This window comes from Convolutriloba macropyga, chromosome 15 (genome assembly GCF_964194025.1).
Source record: "Convolutriloba macropyga chromosome 15, txConMacr16.3, whole genome shotgun sequence".
NCBI classification, from domain to species: domain Eukaryota; kingdom Metazoa; phylum Xenacoelomorpha; order Acoela; family Convolutidae; genus Convolutriloba; species Convolutriloba macropyga.
Window position 1 is genome coordinate 16,259,608 of NC_134482.1, and position 22,249 is coordinate 16,281,856.

The window sequence follows — 22,249 nt, forward strand, 5'->3', positions numbered from 1 at the left end:
TTACGGCTGGTTTGTTTCATGACTTTCACCACACTTGTTTGCTAGCAATTTGTTGTAGCTTTATTATTTTTCGTAGTATGCCTTTTTGTTGTCTGGGTAGGGTGGTTTGCTAGGGTGTGACTTAAGTTTGTTCTGCAGTTACGGCTAGTAAATTTCCTGACCTTTTCGACTTTTGGTTATACTACATCGTTGCCGTAAATTGTTTCATGTTTTGATGCCGTTGATAAAGCCCCATAATGTTTTGTGCTAGTTTACCTGGCAGTAGCTCCTCTCCTTCTTTCTAGGGTGTGACTTAAGTTTATTCTGGAGTTACGGCTAGCTTGTTTGGTTGAGTTTGTTGCTGTGGTCTGCTAGCATCGATCTTCCCGCCTCCTCGCTAGTGGTTTCCGCCCCGCCCGTGCCGTCTTCCCGTTTCGTCGCGCGCCATCCGCCCGACGTTTCCGCCCCGCCCGGGCCGTTTTCCCGTTTCGTCGCGCGCCATCCGCCCGACGCTTCCGCCCCGCCCGTGCCGTTTTCCCGTTTCGTCGCGCGCCATCCGCCCGACGTTTCCGCCCCGCCCGTGCCGTTTTCCCGTTTCGTCGTGCGCAATCCGCCCGACGTTTCCGCCCCGCCCGTGCCGTTTTCCCGTTTCGTCGTGCGCCATTCGCCCGACGCTCCCGTTTGTCCGTTCGGTTTCCCGTTGCGTCGTGCGTTACTCGTTCGGCGTCTCTTCCCGTCCGTCCCGTCTCCCGTCCTGTCCCGTTTCGCGCTTCCTGTGCACCGTTCTTTCTTTCTTTCGCCGGGTACTATTGTACTCGACGAACATTTTTGCTCTTTGGCGGTTTGCTAGGCAAACCGTCACACTAGGGTTCGGTATAACCCATTTGTGTTGTTGCATATGTGTGTGTGTACTTTATACTAGTACCAAATTAAACTTGTGGTTCCTGTTTTTCTTAAGATCATGACAACTTTGCAGGACAAATTCAACAAACTTTATAGTGCGAGGGCAAAATTAGCGGCTGAACTTAATAACATCTATGGTGAAATTAACAATGCTGTTGATAAGCAAGACAGGAAAGTTAAGATCGAACGTCTGATAGTGAAGTGCAAAGATGCTTTTACTAGAGTAGTTGATAAGAATGAAGAGCTCTTTGATCTGGCACAAAAGACTGAAGATCCAGACGCTGTCTGTAAGAATCTTGAGAAATGGTTAGAGAGTGTAACAAAGAAAACTGACGAGTTCCTTGCTGCTGCTCGAGGGTATATCAATTCGGTCCAAGACAAAGAGACAGCAGAGATGTATACCTCTCACCACTCAAGATCAGGTTCGCATATGACTTCCTCAAAAAGATCAAGTCAGCGTCAACGAGACTTAGAATTATCAAGACTAAAAAGGGAGGAACTTGAGAAACAACATGAGGCAAAGCTTCGCATTGCTAGACAACGTCTTGAAATTGAAAAACAAACGAAATTGCGGGAATTAGAAATTGAGCAGCTTGAGGAGGATCATCGCAAGGAAGTAGCTGGTGCAGCCCTTGAGGAAATGGAGCTGATGACAAAATCATCAGCGGACGGGTCTGGTACAGGCAAAATGAGTGGGCTCTTTACGGAAAGAAGTTCAGTCAAGAGCAAGAAACTTGTTCAAGATTGTGTTAATTCGTCACCGGCCGGGAACATGGCAGATGTTGCAAACGAACCGAGTTTGCACTTTTCTGGTTCCATCACCCAATCCAACCAAGCAATTGTCCAACGACCTTCTTCAGCTCAACTTCGAAACTCACACTTCAATCTCAATAGAGATGGTCAAGTTGAGGCCAACATCAACCTCCCTGTCCATGAACCAAGTAGTAGAACCAATGTAACCAATGATGCACATGTTGCAAACAACATCATGCAAGAGCAGCGACAGCCTCAATATACGCCTCCATCACCACCAATAAACTTTGATATGCCAACTCTACTAAACGCCCCAAACACAGCCCGACAATTGTCTCAAGCAACAATGCACTTCGATGGTTTACAGTTAGATCATCAATTCCCTCGCAGGTCGAGCATGCCGGGACAGTTGAATTTAGTCAGCCCTTCGCGTTCACTACCTTTAAATACACTTGTTAATGCTCCGCTAGCACTTAATCCGCAACAAGCACACATAAATGTACCAGCCCCTCCATCCCCCGTCCTAAACCCCGCACCACCGCATTTTCCGTCAATCCCACCAGCATTCCGCTTTCCTCCTTCGCCGCCACAAGCACCCCCACTACAAGTCACTAACCCCGTGGCGAATAATGTCAATCTGTTACCCCCTTCTCCTCCTGCACCATTCATTTCCTCCGCAAACAATTTCGTGCCTCAATTAATTCATCCACCACCTCCACAAAAGAGTTTTCAGCCCCAAAATTTTGTACCCATAACCCACGCACCTCCTGCTCCTCCAGATCCAAATGTCTGACGTTTTCCGGCAGCAGTCCCACCTAATGCAGTACCACTTGTACGTACATCTGCAAATTTATACACCGTACAACCGGCCCCTTTAATCAACTCTCATATATCTACATCGCACCGCTCCCCTCATGTACAAGCAGCAGCAGGCGCTCAAAATTACGTAACATCAGACTTCATGCAAGCGAATCCATTTAGTTCTTCCGCAAGTACCGCCCCCACCTTTGTCACTCCGATCATTCCGCCAACGTATGGAGCTACCGTTCCGAACCCGTTGTGTTGGGGTGGCCCGCCGCATCCCACACCTTCGGCTCCTTCTTTGGACTCTGCGGATTTGTTAAAGCAGTTGGTGGATGCAATTACTTGTAAGAAGAACGATCCACTGCCCGAGTGGAAGTTGTCACAGTACAACGGTGATCCCCTGCAGTGGCACGAATGGTTCGGACAATTTAAAAGCGCCATAGACGCACAGTCCTTGACTGATGACGTCAAGTTAACATACCTAAAAACTCTTGTAATTGGAAAAGCTAAAACCGCCATCGCTGAGTTCGCATACTGTGGTGTAATGTATAAGGACGCACTTAAGACACTCGAACGTAAATTTGGCCAACCACAGGCAGTAGTCAGTGCACATTTAGACAAACTCAGCTCTTTTCCTCCATTAAAGATGCACAATAGTGATAACATCATAAACTATTCTGCAACAATTTCAAGTCTTGTTGGGGTCTTTAAATCACTTTCATATGACTCAGACCTTAAGAGCGCCTCACTTCTCAACACGGCTGTGCAAAAATTGCCGCCCAATCTGAAAGAGTCTTGGTCACTCTTCACAGTGAAGAAACATTGGGTAAAGCCAACACTCCTTGACTTCAACGATTGGTTGAAGGAGAAGGCCGAGGCACATGATTTAATGAAACAAACTTCATCGAAGGCAAGAACTGAGGATAACACCAACTCAGTAGTAAAGACCAAAGTTGCCTCAAGAACTTTTGCTGCTAATACACAAACTAAGGGAACTCAGAGACCAGCCTCAACATCGGCAACGCCTGAAACCCCTCGCTGCATTGTGTGTAAAGGTAACCACCGCATGTGGGAGTGTAGGGTATTTAAAGAAAAGTCTCCCACTCAGCGAGCAAAGGTAGTGGCGGAAGCAAAACTGTGTTTCTCATGTTTGAGAGAAAAGCATATGTTCAGGCAATGCCCAAACCCCAGGAAATGCAGGAAGGACGGTTGCAACAGCTCCCATAATACTCTTCTCCATGGAGCTGAGAGGGTTTATCCATCAAAATCCCCTCCAAACAACAACAACAGTAATTCTAATGCTGGCGCAAATCAAAGTAAACTTCCTAGTGTCCAATCATCGAGCAAGACCACCACTTTGTCATCTGTGAGTAATGTGAAAGGCCTCCTTCAGGTGACTGAATTACAGTTGAAGAGCTCTAACGGTAAAGATACCACGGCTTTAGTTTTGTGTGATACCGCTTGCAGTAACTCTTGGATGTCCAACGATCTTGCAAATAGACTTGGTTTGCACGGTACAGCATTGAAATTAACAGTCAAGGGTATAAATACCGAGGAGGTTGTAGACACTAAGTTAGTTGAACTAATTGTAACACCACGCGACAACCAAGCATTTGAACCATTTAAAGTCAGCCCTTACGTAAAGGAAAATTTGAATGTAGGCGCCGATGTCATTAACATTAAAGCACTTCAGGAAACATACCCGCACCTAGCAGTTCTAGACCCAGTTACATATTGCTATGGAAACATCGAGATGATACTTGGACAGGATGTGTATCATGCCATCCGCCCGTTAGAGTACTTCGCTGCCGACGAGAAGTCCTCGCCCTTCGCTGTTCGCTTGCCCATAGGTTGGGTTCTAAGCGGCCCTCTACCGTCGTCTTCAGGTTTAGTCTCGACTTGTTTCAAAGCTAATATGGAACAGGATTTTGAACTCGCTAGTCAGGTAAAATCTTGGTACGACATGGAGTCGTACGGCGCACTTAAGCAAGTAGATCCACGATCCGCCTCGGATGCACGTGCGCATGATATTCTTGAAAACACCACCGTGCATAATGGAAAAAGGTACGATGTAGGAATGCTATGGGCTGAAGATAACATCGAACTGCCCAACAATTACTTCTCAGCGCTGGTTCAATTGAAATCTTTGGAAAAGCGGCTTACGAAAGACCAGACTTTAAGGGAAAAGTACTCGAATACCATCAAAGAGGACTTAGACAAAGGCTACGTAGTAAGGGTCAAAGATGCTCATAAGGTGGAAAGTCGCTCGGAACGAGAGTGGTACCTACCACACCATCCGGTTGTTAACCCGAACAAGCCGGGCAAGGTTCGTAGGGTACTAAACGGAGCAGCAGAGTTCCATGGTGCATCTCTTAATAAGTCATTACTCACCGGACCTGACCTACTGCAAAACCTAATCTATGTACTCCTACGGTTCAGACAACATCCATTCGCCGTATCCGCCGACATCGAGGGAATGTTCCTCCAAGTTGGAGTGTTGCCATGTGATCAACCATCATTGCGCTTTTTGTGGCGGGAGGACCCCACATCAAATGCTGTGGTACACCAGTATACGCGCCACATCTTTGGGGCAAAAGATTCGCCCACCTGCGCCAACTACGCACTTCAGCGCACGGCACGCGATAATGCTAAGGAGTACCCAGAAGCTGCGAAAGCCGTCCTTGAGAACTTCTACATGGACGATTACTTGGATTCTGTGGAATCCCCCGAGAGGGCCCTCATAAGGTCGAAGGAATTGGTACATCTTCTCCATCTAGGTGGGTTCAAGCTTACTAAGTTTGTAAGCAATGTACCAGATCTGGCTGACCAAATTGATCGGTCTGCTCAATCCACTGAACCGAAGGTCATCGTTTCATCCAAGGAGGAATCAATGCACGTACTTGGGCTTAAGTGGGATCACAACAACGATACTCTGGTTGTGAGCAGGGGTACTAACAGCACCATCACGAAAAGTTTAACACAGCGCTTGGTCCTAAGTCTTGTGTCAAAAGTCTACGACCCAATTGGTCTTGTCGCACCGTTCACTGTTGGTGCTCGGTTAATCTTGAAAGACATTTGGCGTGTCAATGGACAAAGTTGGGATGACGAGTTACCTGAAGACACAGTTGGCAGATTCCTTGCCTGGTGTGTTGAACTGCCGCAGTTAGCTGAGATCACTATACCGAGAAGTTACTTTTCAGGACCATTCCAACATCTTGAACTCCACATGTTTGGTGATAGCTCGCAAGACGTATTCAGTGCAGTAGGATTTCTTAGGGCTCAAGTAACTTGCACCTCTGGGGAGATTATAACAGAGCTGGCGTTTGTCCTGGGCAAGGCCCGTGTTGCACCTATGAAGGTAATGACAGTTCCTAAGTTGGAATTACAAGCCGCTCTCCTCGCTGCCCGTTTAAAAAGGGAAATCTGTCGAGCATTAACGGTTACTGTGGACAAAGTCTTTATGTGGACAGATAGTACAATCGTCTTGCAGTGGATAAACTCAACAAACAAACACCCCATCTTCATTGCAAATCGTGTTAGTGAAAACCTGGAGAACACCAGCGTTGACCAATGGAACCACGTCGCCACTTGTGATAATCCGGCAGATGCTGGCACGCGTGGCATGTCCGCTGAAGTTTTGCAATCAAGTAGCTGGGTGAGGGGTCCTGACTTCTTGAGAACTGAGCAATTCCCTTTTGTGCCAAATACTGACGTCGTTGATAACATCAAACTCGGCGTTGTAACCAAGGAACAAGATGATGACTCCATCTCATCTTTAGCCGCATCTGTAACCAATTCCCCAAAGGAACAAAGCATTAATCTGATCCGGTTTGATAAGTTTAGTTCTTTTCAAAAATTACTTCGTGTCACCGCATATGTGCTCCGTCTTTTACCATCTCATGAAAGTTACCGTACCGTAGACGGCAGCATAGCCGACCCTGTTGAGCTTGACGAAGCCGAGCGTTATCTCCAGTACTTGGTTCAAGGAGAGTCCTTTAATACTGAAAGAAAGGATCTTCTTGACAACAAATCCGTTAAGAAGAGCAGCCGCATTGCTCAGTTTACTCCGTTTATTGGACCTCATGGTCTCATCCTTTCCTCTGGTCGACTCCGACGGCTAGTGGAAATTGACTTCGACACTAGGCGTCCTATCATGCTGGATGCGCGTCATACTTTTGTTAAATTGTTTCTGCGGCATACTCATTTGAAGAACCATCATCAGGGCATCGATTACTTAAAGTCAAAGGTACAAGAGCGTTATGCCATCCTAAAACTACGTTCTACACTGCGTTCCATCAAATAAAACTGCGTCTTGTGTAGAAAGTTCCGTGCAGCAGCCATTCAACCTATCATGGCAGACCTCCCAAAGGAGAGAATCGCATACCAGTCTCCTCCCTTTACCAACACCGGGGTTGATTACTTCGGCCCATTCTACGTCACAGTTCGTCGGACTACCGAGAAGAGGTGGGGATTTCTTTTCACTTGTCTCACTACTCGTGCTGTCCATGTTGAAGTTGTCCCGTCCATGGACACTAGTTCCTGTGTAATGGGAGTGGAGCGGTTCGTCTCCCGTCGGGGTACTCCTGCTATGATTTGGTCGGATAATGGTACGAACTTCATTGGAGCGGAGAAAGAGCTCCGTGAATGTGTGGAAAAATGGAATACGCTTAACATTGCCACCGAACTTGCACATAAGGGCATTAAGTGGAGGTTCAATCCACCCAGTGCGCCACACCAAGGTGACATCTGGGAGGGGCTAGTTCGAAGTTTTAAAAGAGTACTGTACACTATCGTCGGTACGCGTCACCTCACAGATGAGGTGTTGAACACTACTTTTTGTCTGGTCGAATACGCACTAAACTCACGTCCCTTAACGCCCGTAAGCGCCGACCCGTCCGACCTAGGCGCAATAACACCTAATAATTTTCTACTACTCGGTAACCAAGCAACCAGAATTCCGTCCATCGTTGGCGTCGACGAGTTTGATCATCGTAAGCGGTACGCCCGTGCACAGTCATACGCCAATGCAATTTGGGCACGTTGGCTCAAGGAGTATGTACCTGCACTGAACCGTAGATCTAAGTGGCAGACGCCTGCCGAGCAGCACCTCAAGGTCGGTGATTTAGTTTGGATCGTTGAAGAAAGCAACCCTAGGGGTTACTATCCAACTGCTCGGATTGAAGAACTTCGGTACGGCTCCGACAGCGTCGCCCGCTCCGCCGTCTTGCGCACGTCATCCGGATCGCTCGTCCGCCCACTCGTTAAGCTTGTACCAATCCTCCCAACATTTTCTTCCGGGCCGGAGGATGTTACCGAGTAAAGTGAATTGAATAAATTATATCACTAGATAGAGAATTTTTGTGCGTATTATATCAAAACTTTCGCTTAGATTTTCCGTTCTAAATGCAACATACGTATTATTTCTGAGGAATACAAAGGCCGATTTCCCATTAAGAATAACTTCCAAAATGGCTCAAAACTGATCGCTTAGCCTAACAAATTCGGTTTTTTGAACAGATTAGTTTTAACCGGTGACCTAGACTAAGACCTGCTAAAAAAGATCAAGCTAGATTTGCCTCCACGTAAACGAGGCTTTTGCCTTGAACGTTGATCTTACACAGTTACGTTGTATACATATAGACGCTATATCTTGAATATAGATTACGATAGAGTGTTTTCACCTTTAACAAGAGAAAAAATTTGAACATGCTTCCTAATATAATCGTTCTTTCTTCCGGTTTACTTCAGTCAAGGCCGATTGCTATTTTTTGTGAAAGTTTTGGTTTAGATCATTTTTAAAACGCTAAAACAGCGAATATTTTGATGTAGTGATTGTTTGAGCTTCGCAAATGCTTTGAGATTTATCGTACTTCATGTTTTGCTAATTGTTGACCAAAAAATGTGACGCTGAGTAATTGAGTTTTTCCAAAGTTTGTTATAACTTGTCATTATTTACCTTGTGCTCTAAGTTTTAATCATAAAGGCAGCCATCATTTTATGCGTTTCTTAAAGCTGTTATCAAGGTTTACATATTTTGTCTAACTATTAGTTAATTGTGACTAATAGTTTAAACTCATGGTTAAAACAGATTTGCTGCTACAAACCTTCCTTTTCTCCTAGTTTTCGGATATCCATATGTTACTGAAACTTTTAAATTGATTCAGCTTGTGTTTTTTTTTTCATTGATGATTTATCAAGATCCTAGATTATGTTGAAATTATTCATTCTATTTGTTCTGTTTTTTTTTCCTTTTCTGAATACAACTTTTCTGATTTAACTTTAATAAATTTCTGATTTAATTATAATGAGAGAGAATTTTTTGTTTACAGGAAAGATTGCTCTTCCTTTTTTGAATGGTTAATAATTCCTGAGGCTTATTTCATCAGATTATATATTTTCGCGGAAACTGAAACTAGACCAACAATTCCTCACAAAGCTGGTATTCTCATGCTCTGTTGTGTTTCGCAAGTGATCCGTAATCGGGGGTGCTTAGCGTACTGGGGAGAGGGCATAAATGGAAAAAACTTTAGATTTTTTAGATATTATAGTAGGTTTAGATATTATAGTAGGAAATTTTTTTTTAGATATTATAGTAGGTGGGACCAGCGAGGACTTTATTAGGCCAAATGGCCCATTTTCAATTGACTCCTGTGATAGATAGATACCAAATTTTACGCAAGTTTCTTTAAAGAAGATTTCTGAAGTTAACTAAGTAATAGTTATTTTTAAGCAAATAAAAATTTTGCAACAAAATTATAAATATATCAAGTCCATGATCATTATATGTCTTTATTTTCAGATGAGTGGTTCTGGTTCGGATCGGAAGAAACAGCTGGTCATATGGAAGGGGTACGCTTCAAACGACACCACCTCCCCCTCCGCTTCCCAAAGTTGCCCCTCCCCGAAGTCCTACCGAATCCTGGAGGGGAAGAACGTGTTGAAGGTGGCTATAGGTGGTAGACATCTTTTGTTTATGACTTCGGATCAGGAAGTATATGCCGTGGGAGCGAATAATCACAAACAGCTGGGAAAGTTTCACATATTAAAAACTTTGTTTCATTTTGATCCCACCCAATGAAACTGCAAAAAATTAGTAGGCAGTCTATGATCCTCCTACTGAAACTTTTTATGGGTGTAGCGATATTTTTAGATGGCATATTTAATTGCTCTTGAACGAAGTTATAGAAATTATTGTAAACATGTGTCTTTTTTATGCAAATTTCGCACCCATAAAAAAATTGATCTAGGCTACAGCCCCTGAATTAAATTGCCTCGCCTGTCGTCCAAGAGCAATTCGTTCGACATTTGTCGGTTTATGTTTTAATATTAACAGAGTAGGTTTGATTTTTTGAAATATTGGGTTTGTGGAAGACGTTTAAATTTTTGCGAACGCAGATTTGAAAGTTTACTCAATTATATATTCTTTTAAATTTGCTTGTGATACTTTTCTAACAAGTCTGTGATGAAGTTTTAAATGATCATTTTAAGAAAAGTTTTGCATGAAACTGATTTCATATTTCCTTTTAGACAACTTATGAGAGTTTACACAGCCACTTTTGTATATATCCTTACTTAAAATGCATTTTTCCGATTGTTTAAAGCTTTTTTTTGAAAAATGCCTTAACGGTTTACAATTACAGTTAAGTTATTCATGCTGAGTGGAAATTTATTAAACAAGTTGCAACTGCTAACACTCAGGGATATTTTTTGATTATTTTTGATTACAAAAATTGAGTTAAATTCTCTAAAAAAATGAAACAATCCTTTGAAATCAGGAATCGAGCGATGCGAAGTTGCCGTGGAACCCATGCTTGTTACATCTCTCCTCGGAAAGGGAGTATCATCAATAGCAGCAGGCGGGTCGCACAGTTTAGCCTGTACAGTTTATGGGGAGCTATTTGCATGGGGTAACTCACAACATGGTCAGTGTGGAACCGGAGTGCATGATCGGGATGTCCAGGCACTGACGTTGGTCAAGTTCAACGATCCTGGATTGGTGTGTATGAAGTGTAAAGGGATTGTAGCTCCTGATGACGAAACCAAAATAGTCGAGATTGCTGCAGGTATGCGGTAATTGCTTGGAGAATGAATGGGGGGTGTAATGATTATTTTGGTATTCGATTTGGTGTTGTTTACGATGACCTTATTTATTAGGATTTGAAAAATGTGAACCTCGGGAAAAAAATTCTGTACATTTTTACGGTAATTTTTCAAAACAGCTCTAATCGCGCCTATTTCTTACAACTAAAGTTTCGAGGAAATGAAATAAAGTCCACCATGAAATTCCTTGTCGTAAAAAATGGATTTATATCTTTTAACGTACGATTAAGTTCATTTTTACGAGAAAGAATTTCTAGGCCGACACTCTTTTGTCGAGTGTTAGTGATTAGATGAAAAGAAAAATTGCAGTGATTATAATGATTACAATGAACAGTGATTACAAAAAGAACAGTGATTATAAAAAGAACAGTGATTATAAAAAAACAGTGATTATAATGAACAGAAAAATTACTTTGCGCGTGTATGCTAACATTTTTGTCATCTTGACCTTCAGTTAACAATTGTTTATTTAAAAACAAAACGAAAGAACGTTGAGATTTTTAAAAACTCAGTTTAAGTGACTTTCCAACATTTGTTTTTAAATGGGGGAATATATATGAGAGGCTGGTCTTTTTGTCTTCTGTCAAAATTTTACTTTTTGTTTGATTTTCCAATTTCACGCACGTAGAGAAAAAAAGAAAAACACCATTTTGTTGCCCTGAAGTTCTCAATTTGAAAAAAAGAACACTTTAAAATTTCGAATAAAATTCCGAAGGCACGCTGGAAAAGGAAACAAAATGGGGGGTGGAGTTAGGCTAAATGGAGATTTTTCATTAATGCTAAACATTTTAAAGACTATAAAATAACTTATAATAACAACTATAACCAAACATTTCCAAAAAATGAATAATTTCGTTTTATCAAAATTTTGCTTAAGAAACTTTTGTATCCGTCTCTCTCATTTCTGCTAGTTAAAACTATTGTAGAAACCGTTTTTTTCTGGGCAATTTAGAGCTCTCAAAATAGCAAAAATCAACTTTGGAAATGTAAAACTAAATGCAGAAAATGTACCTCTTTCTAAAGTCTTGTTTTTTTTGCAAACATTTTTTCTCATTTAATCAGAGCTAACCATTTGAGTATTTTCAGAACCTTGGAAACTTAAAAAAAGTATCATGAAATGAACATCAATACCAAATTCATTATTGAAAGAGAAGGAAATCTTTTCTATCTTCTTTATTTGTTTTCATTCTTTTTTCAGAGCAGATAGTTCGAACTGACCTTCTCTAATATATTGAATTACAGATCAGATTGAAAGTTAGAGAGTTTATGGATTGTCAGATCGAAAAATTTAATACATGTTCACAATTTTTTTTTAAATTTAGAATTTTTTTTCACTTTTCTGTGTTTTGAAACTGCTCTTCGATCTGACCTCGTCCAGTCTTTGCGCGTTTCAGTAAATTGATGAACTAAATCCTTCATTGATTGCGAAATTTATATGCGAAAAACTCTGAATTTTCTTTTGAAGGAAAAAGAATAATTTTTTTTCTTTTTCAGTACTCATAAAAATTATTAAATTTTCCTATTTCTTTAAAATACTTCTGCTTAAAAGAGGGAAAATGCCAATACCTTAAATTTACTAATAACCAATGTTCCTAAGCCACTAAATAATAATTTTACGAACAGCTTTCAACTTTCCTTTACATGTTAAACACAACTAGAGGGAGGGTGCAAAAACTGTCAAATAGTTTAAAAGGTAAAATTACTTAAGTTAGATAATCTTGCTAAACATTGTGCTGTTTTGAATTTGTTCGCAACCAAAATTGTGTTTATTAAATCTAACTTTTAACTCGTCCGCGTAATTTGAAAACAAGCGAATTGCTCTATTACGCTCATGAAACAAAATGACAAAAAATTCCGCTAACCTTCAAAAAGTTCATTTCCGATTTTAATGTCAATTATACTATTACCGATTGAAAGTCAAGACGTCCACAACTGGATTTCCAGAACAAGCTATCAAGATACAAATGAACGGTGGCGAACATTGTGTAAAGATTAGATGCCAAAAAGAAAACTTTGAAATTTTTTTGGTGGCGGGATTTGTATTTTTGTTTTCGAGTGTTTATGTGCGTACGAGGCTTGTGGGTGTATGTATTTGTGTGAGTATTTTCAATTTGTGTGGTATTTTCGTGTGTGAGAGAAAGATAGTTAGTGTAAGAGAAATATTTCCTTCAAATGTTGGACACAAATAGAGACTGAGAGCAAAAAGGTGCAGAAATCTTGAAAAGTTACTTAAAAATTTGCCACAACTCGTTGATGGATGTATGAAAAATTCTAACGCTGCTTGCTTTTATGTTGTGCTGACAACATGTCTGCGATTGTCTGAAAAATAATTGGCGCCTTTTGCTCATCAAACGTCAAAATTTACAAAAAATTTTGAAAACCTTCAAGAGGTTCAGCTCAGATTTTACAGTCAATTCTACGATTACTGAAACTATTGTCTAAAAATTCCACGCCTAGTTGTCCAGAGAGAATGTTCAAGCCCTTTGTGAACCTTGATGAATTTTGAGTACCGATTAAATGCCAAAAAAAAATTAAAATTTTGGTCAGGTTTGTATTTGTTTGCGTGTGTGTGTGTGTGTGTGTGTGTGTGTGTGTGTGTGTGTGTGTGTGTGTGTGTGTGTGTTTGTGTATGTGTGTGCGTGCGTGTGTGCGTGCGAGGTTACATGGGTTTATTTATAAGTGTAAGTTTTTAATATATCTGGTATAAGCTGTGGATGAGAGAAGGAGAAAGGGATAGTTAAAATGAGAGATAGTTATTCAAGTGTTAGACACAACGGCAGAGTGCGAAAACTCGGAAATGAAATTTAGAAATACAACTTAATATTTGCTAGAAATTGTGGCCCTAACAGTGTCCAATATCAAAACTCTGTTTTTGGAACCTTGCTAATAACACATCTGAGAGATTTTCAATGTGTAATTCTCCACTTGTGCCTATGAAATATCAAAATTGAAAAAAAATGCTAAAAACTTTAAAAAGTTATGCTTCAAAGTTTGTCAAAACTACAGTTACCGTTTTGTTACAGTTAAATCCACTCCTAGTTTCTTTTTAGAAAAATACAAAGAATCCCTAAATGAACCTTGTGTAGTAACCAATTGACGAAAACTAATTTTTAAATAATTACTTTTTTTGTGGTGGGCTAGGTTTTTGTGTTGGTGTTTGTTTAGTGTGTGCTGTGTGTATGGTTTTCTGTGTCTTTCACATTGTTTTGCACTTATCTTTGTAGAATTTTTTTCCTTTGAAAAAAGAAGGCTTAGTTTTTGGCTCAAACAGTACAAGTAATTTTCTCCATTGCATTTAAGTTGCTTTCCAGTACTCGCTAGTTTCTCTGGCAGAACTTAGTGTCGATTTTGCAACATTGAGAGTTATGTTGGAACATTCTGTGCTGCGTGCACACCCGCGCAAGTCGTTGTGTTATCTATATTCTAAGTCTAAATCAGCAACGGAAAAACGTTTACGGAAGTGACTGCAAAAATTCAACTAGTTATACAGCTTACATTCGTGAAATTCCCTTTTTTTTATTAAGCGACTCTTCCATTTAAAAAAATTGAGGTTGTAAATACCAATTGAAAAAGCCAAAAAGAACTAGAGAAACATTTGGATATCTATACTAATCCTTCATTCATCCAAAAAAGACACAAAGACAACTAGAAAGCTTTACCTGACCCTTAATCATCCCCTTATAATTTTTAAAAATGAGGATAAGCTCATCTCAACAGGCATCAACATGCTCATGAAATATCAAAATTGAAAAAAAAACAAATATTTTAAGAAGTTTTTTTAAAGTTTAGTGTCAAAACTACAGTTACCATTTTGTTACCCGTTAAATCCTCACCTACTTTTTAGAAAATAAAACAAAGAATACCTAAATGAACATTGACGAACTTTGAGTAGTAACCAATTGACAAGAATAAGTTTTAAATGAATACTTTTTGGTGTTGGGCCATGTATTTGTGTGTTGGTGTTTGTTAGTTTAATGTGTGCTGCTGTGTCTTTCAGATTTTAATACATTTATCTTCCTAGAGTTTTGAAAGTTTGTTTCGTCATATTTTTTGGTTCAAACAGTACACGGTGTTTTCTCCAATGCATATAAGTTGCTTTTGGATACTCCCAACGGTTTCTCTGGCAGAATTTAAAATTTGTTTTTGCAACCTTGGAAAGTATGTTGGAACATTCTCTGCTACCGTCATGTTGATCTTTCTAATTATAAATTTGGATATGCTCACATTAAAAGAATTTAACAAACTTTAAGCCTGAGCTTTTATTTATTTCTGAAAAGTTGCAAGAGTGGAAAATATTGAATTATTTTTCTCATAGTTTTTTTGCGTAAGTAAATTAAGAAGAAAATGTGTGTTTGGTTTTGCTGGAAATAATCACTTGTTTGTTCGATTGATTGTTCGAAAATTAAAATTTGGATATTTTTTAAACAGAAAAAGCTTGCTGTTTTCGGCTATGCATATACCATTCTTCACAAATTGATTATCGCCATTTCTGATGCAAAAATTCAAGAAAATTTTCTCACCAATTTTGCGTAATTTTTGTTTTTCTTATTTTTAAAGAAAATGTCGAGAACTTGATAATACTAAAAAACTGTTAATTTTTAAGTCTAAGATTTTTTAAAGTAGAACGAATTTTGCTCCATAGAGATACTTTAGTGATCCGTTTCGGCTTCATCGATCTACGTTTAAATTGCGATTCACACAAATTAACTCGTGAGTTTTTTATTTGTTTCATTTGACAGGAGACAAGCACTCGTTGGCCTTGGCCTCTGATTCGAAGTTATGGGGCTGGGGCAGTTCCCCCCAGAATGGACTGAGGTCAAACAGCAATCAACCACAGGTGATTGAGGAGCTAATTGGGGCTAAGGTGTTGATGGTCACTGCTGGAGCCAATCACAGCGCTGCCATATGCGAAAAGGTAACAAGCTATTCGTTGCCGGATCTGTTCTATTTTGTCACTCCAAGTTTGTGGTATTTAATTTTTTTGATCCTTCACCCTCGGCCACGTTCCATTCAACATACAGTACCTCGTTACGTAGCTACTTATAATTTGCACCTTGGGTAAATAAGGACCGCGCGGGCGCAGGAACAGTGCAGCTTCAAAAAGTTTATCCCCAAATCGAATATGATTAGGTGGATTTGTCTTTTTGTTTCTCTTACCCCCATCCCCTCACTGCATTGGGGCTCAACCCCCTCCCTCAACTGAGCCTTTTAATGTCGGCTTGTTACATTTGAAGTTGTAACGGCGATTTTGTGTAATTTTCTGTTATACACTTAAAGATTCAACAAGAGAACACATTGTAAAATTGGAGTACTAATTGTGTTGTGGGAAACTCTCCCAATGAGAAGGGAGTTGGGGTCCAAATTTAGACATCATTGTTCCGAATCCTCTTGAGGGGGGAGGAACTATATACTCAACTGGTTTTTTTTTGTTCAGTCAATTTTGGCCGATCGATATATTCATCGTAGAGAGTTGAGACAGGTATCATTAGAAAGCTTGTCCAGCGTAGAATATGGAATTAAAAGATTTTTTGATTTTCGTTTTTGACAGGGAGATATCGGGGTTTAAACTTTCGAGAAAATAGAGTGAATTCCGTTGATTTCATTCACCTTTTTTCGGAATTTTTGACTAAAATTTCGCCAATTTTGATAAAATTTAATAAAATTTTTTATGAAAACGATGTTGATTTTAAGTTTAAAGACAAAGTACATTGTCGGCTATTTTCATTGAATTTTTTTGTCACAAATTCCGGCTAAAAATTTCACAAAATTCAGACTTTTTCATCAAAAACAGCACGAAATAAGTTCCTTCAGTCCCTTCTGATTAAATTTGCAGGAAGTGTACATCCAAACACCACTAACACAATCTTTGTAAACTGAAAAGGGGGCTATTTCCACTTCAACTTCCGTTGACAGTGCTCTGAAAACTAAATATTCCTAATGGACAATCAACATCAGCAGGACTAGTTCTGTACCAGAAAATAATTCGGATTGTCATCATTCGGTTTTTTATAAAAAAAAAATTCGATCTTTTTCATATTATTTAAAATTTCTGAACATTTCAAATCAAAACTCACTAGTGATAGGTCCTATTGGCTTCCTAGTTAGCTCAAAATTAATTTATCTAGTTGATTTCTTTAAAGCTTATGGTCTTTTTGACTTTTAAAATATTTGATTTTTAAATAAAAAATGGCTTATTGAACTTTGCCTCCATATTTCTCTTACTTTGGTCAACTTGTAGCTTAGGGTCAGCAATCAAAGAGTGCTCTTTCTTTCTGCTGAATTCAAATTTAGTCTTTGTTGCGGTTTTACGCCTTAAGTTATGGTGTTCTGGCTTTGATACTACTAGATTTCACAATTTTTTAAAAAACTTTTAGGTACTTGCCCATTTTTCATGTTTTCTAATTTTGTCAAATTATCACGTTATTGTCAATTCATATATCACATTTTTCGCGTTCAAAATAACGCACAATTGATAATATATAAATCCTTAAAGATATAGATGGTGGTCCTTTTCCGCTTCGACAATACTTTCTCGAAGAATTTAATTGAATTTTTTAATTTTGTCTTTAACTGTCGTTTTACTTTGTCTTTTTAGTCGTATTTAATTTCCTGGACAATGACCCGGTTTGATTGGCTTTTCCTGGAAGAGTAGATGAGCCGATGTTCTGATAAATAGAAGATATATAATGGGATTCTTGACTTTGAAAACAATTGTTTTCCAAAATGAAAAAAAAAACATTTCAACTTCGCAATTTTGTTCGTTTTTATTGTCTGTTTGTTACCTGGTCTCGTTAATTAAAGGTTAAAGATGACATTATTTTTGTCTAGGTGTCAAAATGGATTGGTGTCACAAAATCTAATGCTTTTGAAGAATTCGTTATGAATTTACTGGCTTCCACACGGGTTTTTCACAAAAAAAGTAAATGAATGTTTGATTTTTGTCATATTTGACGTTCTTTTTTTAGACGTATGACATATTCTGGATAATAATAGGTCTCAAGGGCTTCCTTTGGAAGAATGGCCTATTCAACTTTTTCATTTTGTAATTAATGGCTTGCATGTCTTTGGAAATAATTTTTCTTCGAAAAAAACAAGTATTACATAATTTTGCATTTTTTTTCTTTTTTTGTCTAATTGTTGCTTATTTTCAATAATGAGCGGCCACATAATACATTATCGGTGTTCGACGGAGATGCAATCGAACATATTTTGGGGGCTAAAGTTTGGCTTTATGGCAAAACAGAATAGATCCAAAAACTTATCAAGAATTGGTTTTCAGAGTAAACAATCCCCAACCACCGCCGCATCCTCTTTGGGCCTCGGCGACTCCAGTTCCAGATCTTCCTCGTCTGTCGTGGTCCAGCCCTCCCCCTCCCGAGTGAGTGTATCCTCTGACTCGGGTGCCCCAGTGGGAGGGACAACTGGACAGGGCTACTCTCTCGTTAGTGGAACTTGCCCGCATTGCAACCACAGTGTGTTGAGTCTCAACTCAACCTCAGTTCTGGAGGATTGTGGAGACGAAGGTGTATTCTCAGGTTGGCTATTTCTGATTTTAACCCCCCCCTGCACGCCGCACATCGTTTTTACCTCCCCCCGCCCCTTATATGCTTCACAAATTTTTGCGGGCTGCAAAAAAGTGCGTTGCGGTTTCTGTGATGTTTCAGTCAAAAACTGTCCAGAAAAGAAAGCATTCAAAACTTCGGGTCAACTAATCTAATTGTGCACCTAATTCAAAATCTTATTTCAGTTGGAAACACTGGAATCTTAGCTCTTGGTTCTCCGGACAAACTCAGCCCCGATAACTCCAGAAGAAACTCAGAAACTGGTCTCACTGACAAAAAGATGCAACTTGGTAGTTCTAGCTCGGAGGAGGATCTGCGAGAGAGATCTGGATTCGAAAACGGAGACGAAAGATGTCCAATTCCATCATCTCCTCTCACGCATTTTGGGTTGAACCAAGAAGGTCTGCAAAAATTTAGAACCCAGGAATCGCAACTTGACGTGAACGCTCAATGGCGAAGCGTTTCCGGGGATGACTTGACAAAGAAACACAGATCTTACAGCATCATGAATGTCGAATCGCAAGACCAAGCCAAGATGGTTCTGGTCGATATCAACTCGCGGTTTGAGAATTCAGGCAGTAGACGCCGAACTGAAAGTTTGAACGCCGACAATGACTACCCTGTTAGCATTCCGAACTCAGCAGTAGCGGCCAATCCGAAAAGAGCTTCAATTAGAAAGAAATTGACGAACCCGTTGAATAAGACGGGATCCATAGCTCAGGACACGGCGGAATTCTTCTCGAATACTGGAAGCAAAGTGAAAAATAGGGTGTCCAGCTTGACGAGAAAGAACACGTTTCTGCGCAGGTTAATCCTTAGTAAATGGACTTTTCAACCAATTTGTCAGTACCAGGGCCCTGATGTTTACGTGACATTTTACCCAAAGCCAAAATACAGCTTGTTCCAAACCCCACAATGTGATATAAAACTCAATTACAAATTACCGTTCAATAGTCCAAGGACAACTTACCACTTGCTTTTACAAGCATGTTTATGAAACTTACCAGGTGTAATTTAATCTCATGTGTTGATCATTTGACCCGATTTTAAGAGTACCTGCGGAACTTAATTTTAAGTAATTTAGTTTACTGGTATTTGAGTTTTTCATAGTTGACACAATTGTATTTTATTATTGGTCTTCATCAATTTCTTTTTCCAATTCTATTTCTCTTCACCTATTTGGACATTTAATTGTTTCATAAATGCACAATTATGCTGACCCCTGCCCATTGGTTACCGAATCTTGAGGTCCTTCCTATAATACACCCCCGCCCCCCCCCCCCCCCCCGCCCGAAAAAAGATTCAGTGGACATGTAACCTATAGCCCCGTCCCCCGTCAATCATGGTAATTATAGCATAATGGGGGGCTATAATGGGAAAGACCCGAATCTTTTACTAAATTTCTAACTTAATTCAACCTTTCAGGGCAAGTATCAGCAGTTTAACTGAAGACGAAGAGAGTGCCAGTGTGGCAACCGGGACAACTGGGGGATCCAAACACCCGGGTTCCTACCAGCGGGTGTCTGGAAAATCCACTGAAGTGTTTGTCTGGGGAGAGAATGAGTACTTCCAGCTGGGAGTCGGAGATAACAAACCAAGGTCAGTAATAAATAGTTGTTCACAGTTTTTACTCAATTTGACTCGGATAATTGGAGAAATTGGTGATTTACTCCCGTTCATCGCACAACGCTTAAGTCAACCTTTTAATCAACCAATTAACACCACATGTTTTGTAAATAGAAGCATAATATACAGCAAGGAGGCTCGGTATTATTCGTTTGCGCATAATGTTCCGACCCCGCTCATCCACATTTTGGCTTATTTGTCTACCAAATGAGGAAGAGATAGAAAACATTCAAAAATTCAAATGTTGTTCAAAAATAATTGGTGTATGAATAAAAGAAATGCTTCCAATTTAAATCACTTAGTAAAGTAAATAATGCCACATTAGAGGACCGATAAGACCTCCATCAATAAGACTACGAGAAAAGACAAACAACAGAATCAAATGACAACAGCAAACATTATTTAAAACTTACTGTCACGCCCCTATTTCGTTTCTTATAGTTACGTGATGATTTTCCCTTAAATATCCATAAATAAGTGCTATAAATTAGTTCATATTCAGTTAGTTTCAAGGCCATATATAGCCAGTATTTCCATCTAGGCCTGTAACCCCTAATTTGTTTATGTTTATGAAAAACAACCACAGATTGACAGTTTTACTAGCAAACATTTCAAGTGCCTAAAAGCCTCAATATTTACTTTTTTGAGTTTCTTGATGATAAATTCACATAATCAGTAAATAACTTCATGAGAGATTATGTACTTGGTGAAGTAATTATTCTGATAAAGTAGGTGCTAATACGGAACTTGTATATGTACTTAACAAACATCAAGAGACGTACAAAAGCCGGAAATTGCCCAACTTGAAAATCAGTAAATATTTGCGAAGGACCAATACAACTCAAGGCACAGTCCTGCGGAACTTACGATCACCAGAACACCGGAGAACCAGCCTGACAATCAGTTGCCTATCATCTCATAAAAACTTGATAAAACTTCAGAAACTTCTTGTTAAAATTATTAAACAATTCTTGCTAAAATAATTAAAGATTGAACTGGAAATTCTCTTAAAAAACCTCCAAGTTTGATAAACTAAGTTACAGAAGAAATAGCGACTAACTTAACACTGAAATGCAAGGCAAACTAGTGGATATATCACGCGTCTGAACCGCTCAATAAAAGGCTATTACTAGCTAATTTTATTCAAATTATATCCGCTAAAAATCGCACTGTGAAACACCAAAATAAGTCCTTGTAAAATGCCAATTATTCAAGTCAATTACATCTAATATAAACCTCAATAACACCACAAGGAACACTAGTAAAAATCAGTGCGTAACATGGTGACAGGATTTAATAACTGTTTTCCAGTTTAACGAACCAAAACTTTGATTAATTTCTTGACAATTTCGATATTTTCTTCCTTTATTTTGTTGTTTTCTTTCTTCTCTTCTTCTTCATTACCTTAAGAGCCTCCAATCATCCAGAATCACATCTAGCACTTCCTTTCCGAGCAAGACGATAATGCAGAAAGCAGTAACAAAGGAAAGAATGGGTGAAAACTGTGTTTGTGTCTTTGTGGACAAAATGCAACAATAATTCAAAAGTGCTTGAGTGGACAATAACTGGAACAAACTCAACCACAGCCGCCACAACGGACAAAAACAACACAGGGTATTTGCAAACGAGGATATTGTGAGTAAATGAATTTGTAAAATTAATTTTGGTGCTTTATTTATGTCAATTTATAAAGAACAAATTCTCCCCGCTATTAATAATTGTCGCGCTTCCCCCAATTTTGTTGAACATATCGAAGGCAATAACATCAACTACACCCATAACAGCAATAAAACACAAGCTCAGATAGTAAGCGCCTTTTCCTCTTCAGCTTATAAATCCATCGTAATTTATGTGCTAGATAAAGATGATAAACGTGTAGCAATTTATTGGACAGCAAAAAGCTTAAACCAGAAATCTCGCAAATTTGGCCTTATTCGTAACAAACTTCAATCTGACAGAGATATTAACCTTGACAACATCATTACTGATTATCAGATAACATCAGAATAAGCTAAATTACTGAAACCATCACTTAAACATTAATTAATAGAGGGCAAAACGAAAGTTTAAACAAAAATAAAAAACAATTATATTTTATTTCCCCGCCCAGCTCCGGAGGTTAATGAATCAAACAGTGACTTCGGTCATTATGCTGTTGCCTATTTGAGTGCAGCTTCCACAAGGCCTGTGCGGTCGTGGTTCCCACGAATTTTCCTAAACTAAGGGGCACTCTTTAGAGGTGAGACTTCGGCGGCCCATACGGCTTCAACGATATAAGTCTGACGATTCGACCGGAGCTTTAGGAATAGGTTTATAAGCAGCCCATCTTTATTGTTTTCTGAACGAATGGTTTCATTAGTTTCTTTTCTGATATTCTTGTGCTATTCATTTAACTGTTTTCATCTCTTAAAACCCCTTAATCTCTCCATTAAGTTAAGTTAAGTGTACTATTTAATACTTTAGAACGAAAGTAAGACTGATTGAACGAAAAGTATTTAATCTAATCGGGTAAAAAGCAAAAT

General features: G+C 39.3%; 1 protein-coding gene across 1 annotated transcript in view; it reads left to right on the forward strand.

Annotated features, from left to right (window-relative positions):
* The first annotated feature begins 10,200 nt into the window (after nucleotides 1–10,200).
* Nucleotides 10,201–22,249, forward strand: part of LOC142354460 (alsin-like) — a 168,711-nt gene continuing 156,662 nt past the window's right edge. Inside the window, exons 1-5 of the mRNA XM_075406762.1 lie at nucleotides 10,201–10,502; nucleotides 15,279–15,454; nucleotides 17,819–18,074; nucleotides 18,287–18,908; nucleotides 19,527–19,700. Coding sequence (XP_075262877.1) covers nucleotides 10,247–10,502; nucleotides 15,279–15,454; nucleotides 17,819–18,074; nucleotides 18,287–18,908; nucleotides 19,527–19,700 — 1,484 coding nt within the window. The 5' untranslated portion in view covers nucleotides 10,201–10,246. The remainder of the gene's footprint in view (nucleotides 10,503–15,278; nucleotides 15,455–17,818; nucleotides 18,075–18,286; nucleotides 18,909–19,526; nucleotides 19,701–22,249) is intronic.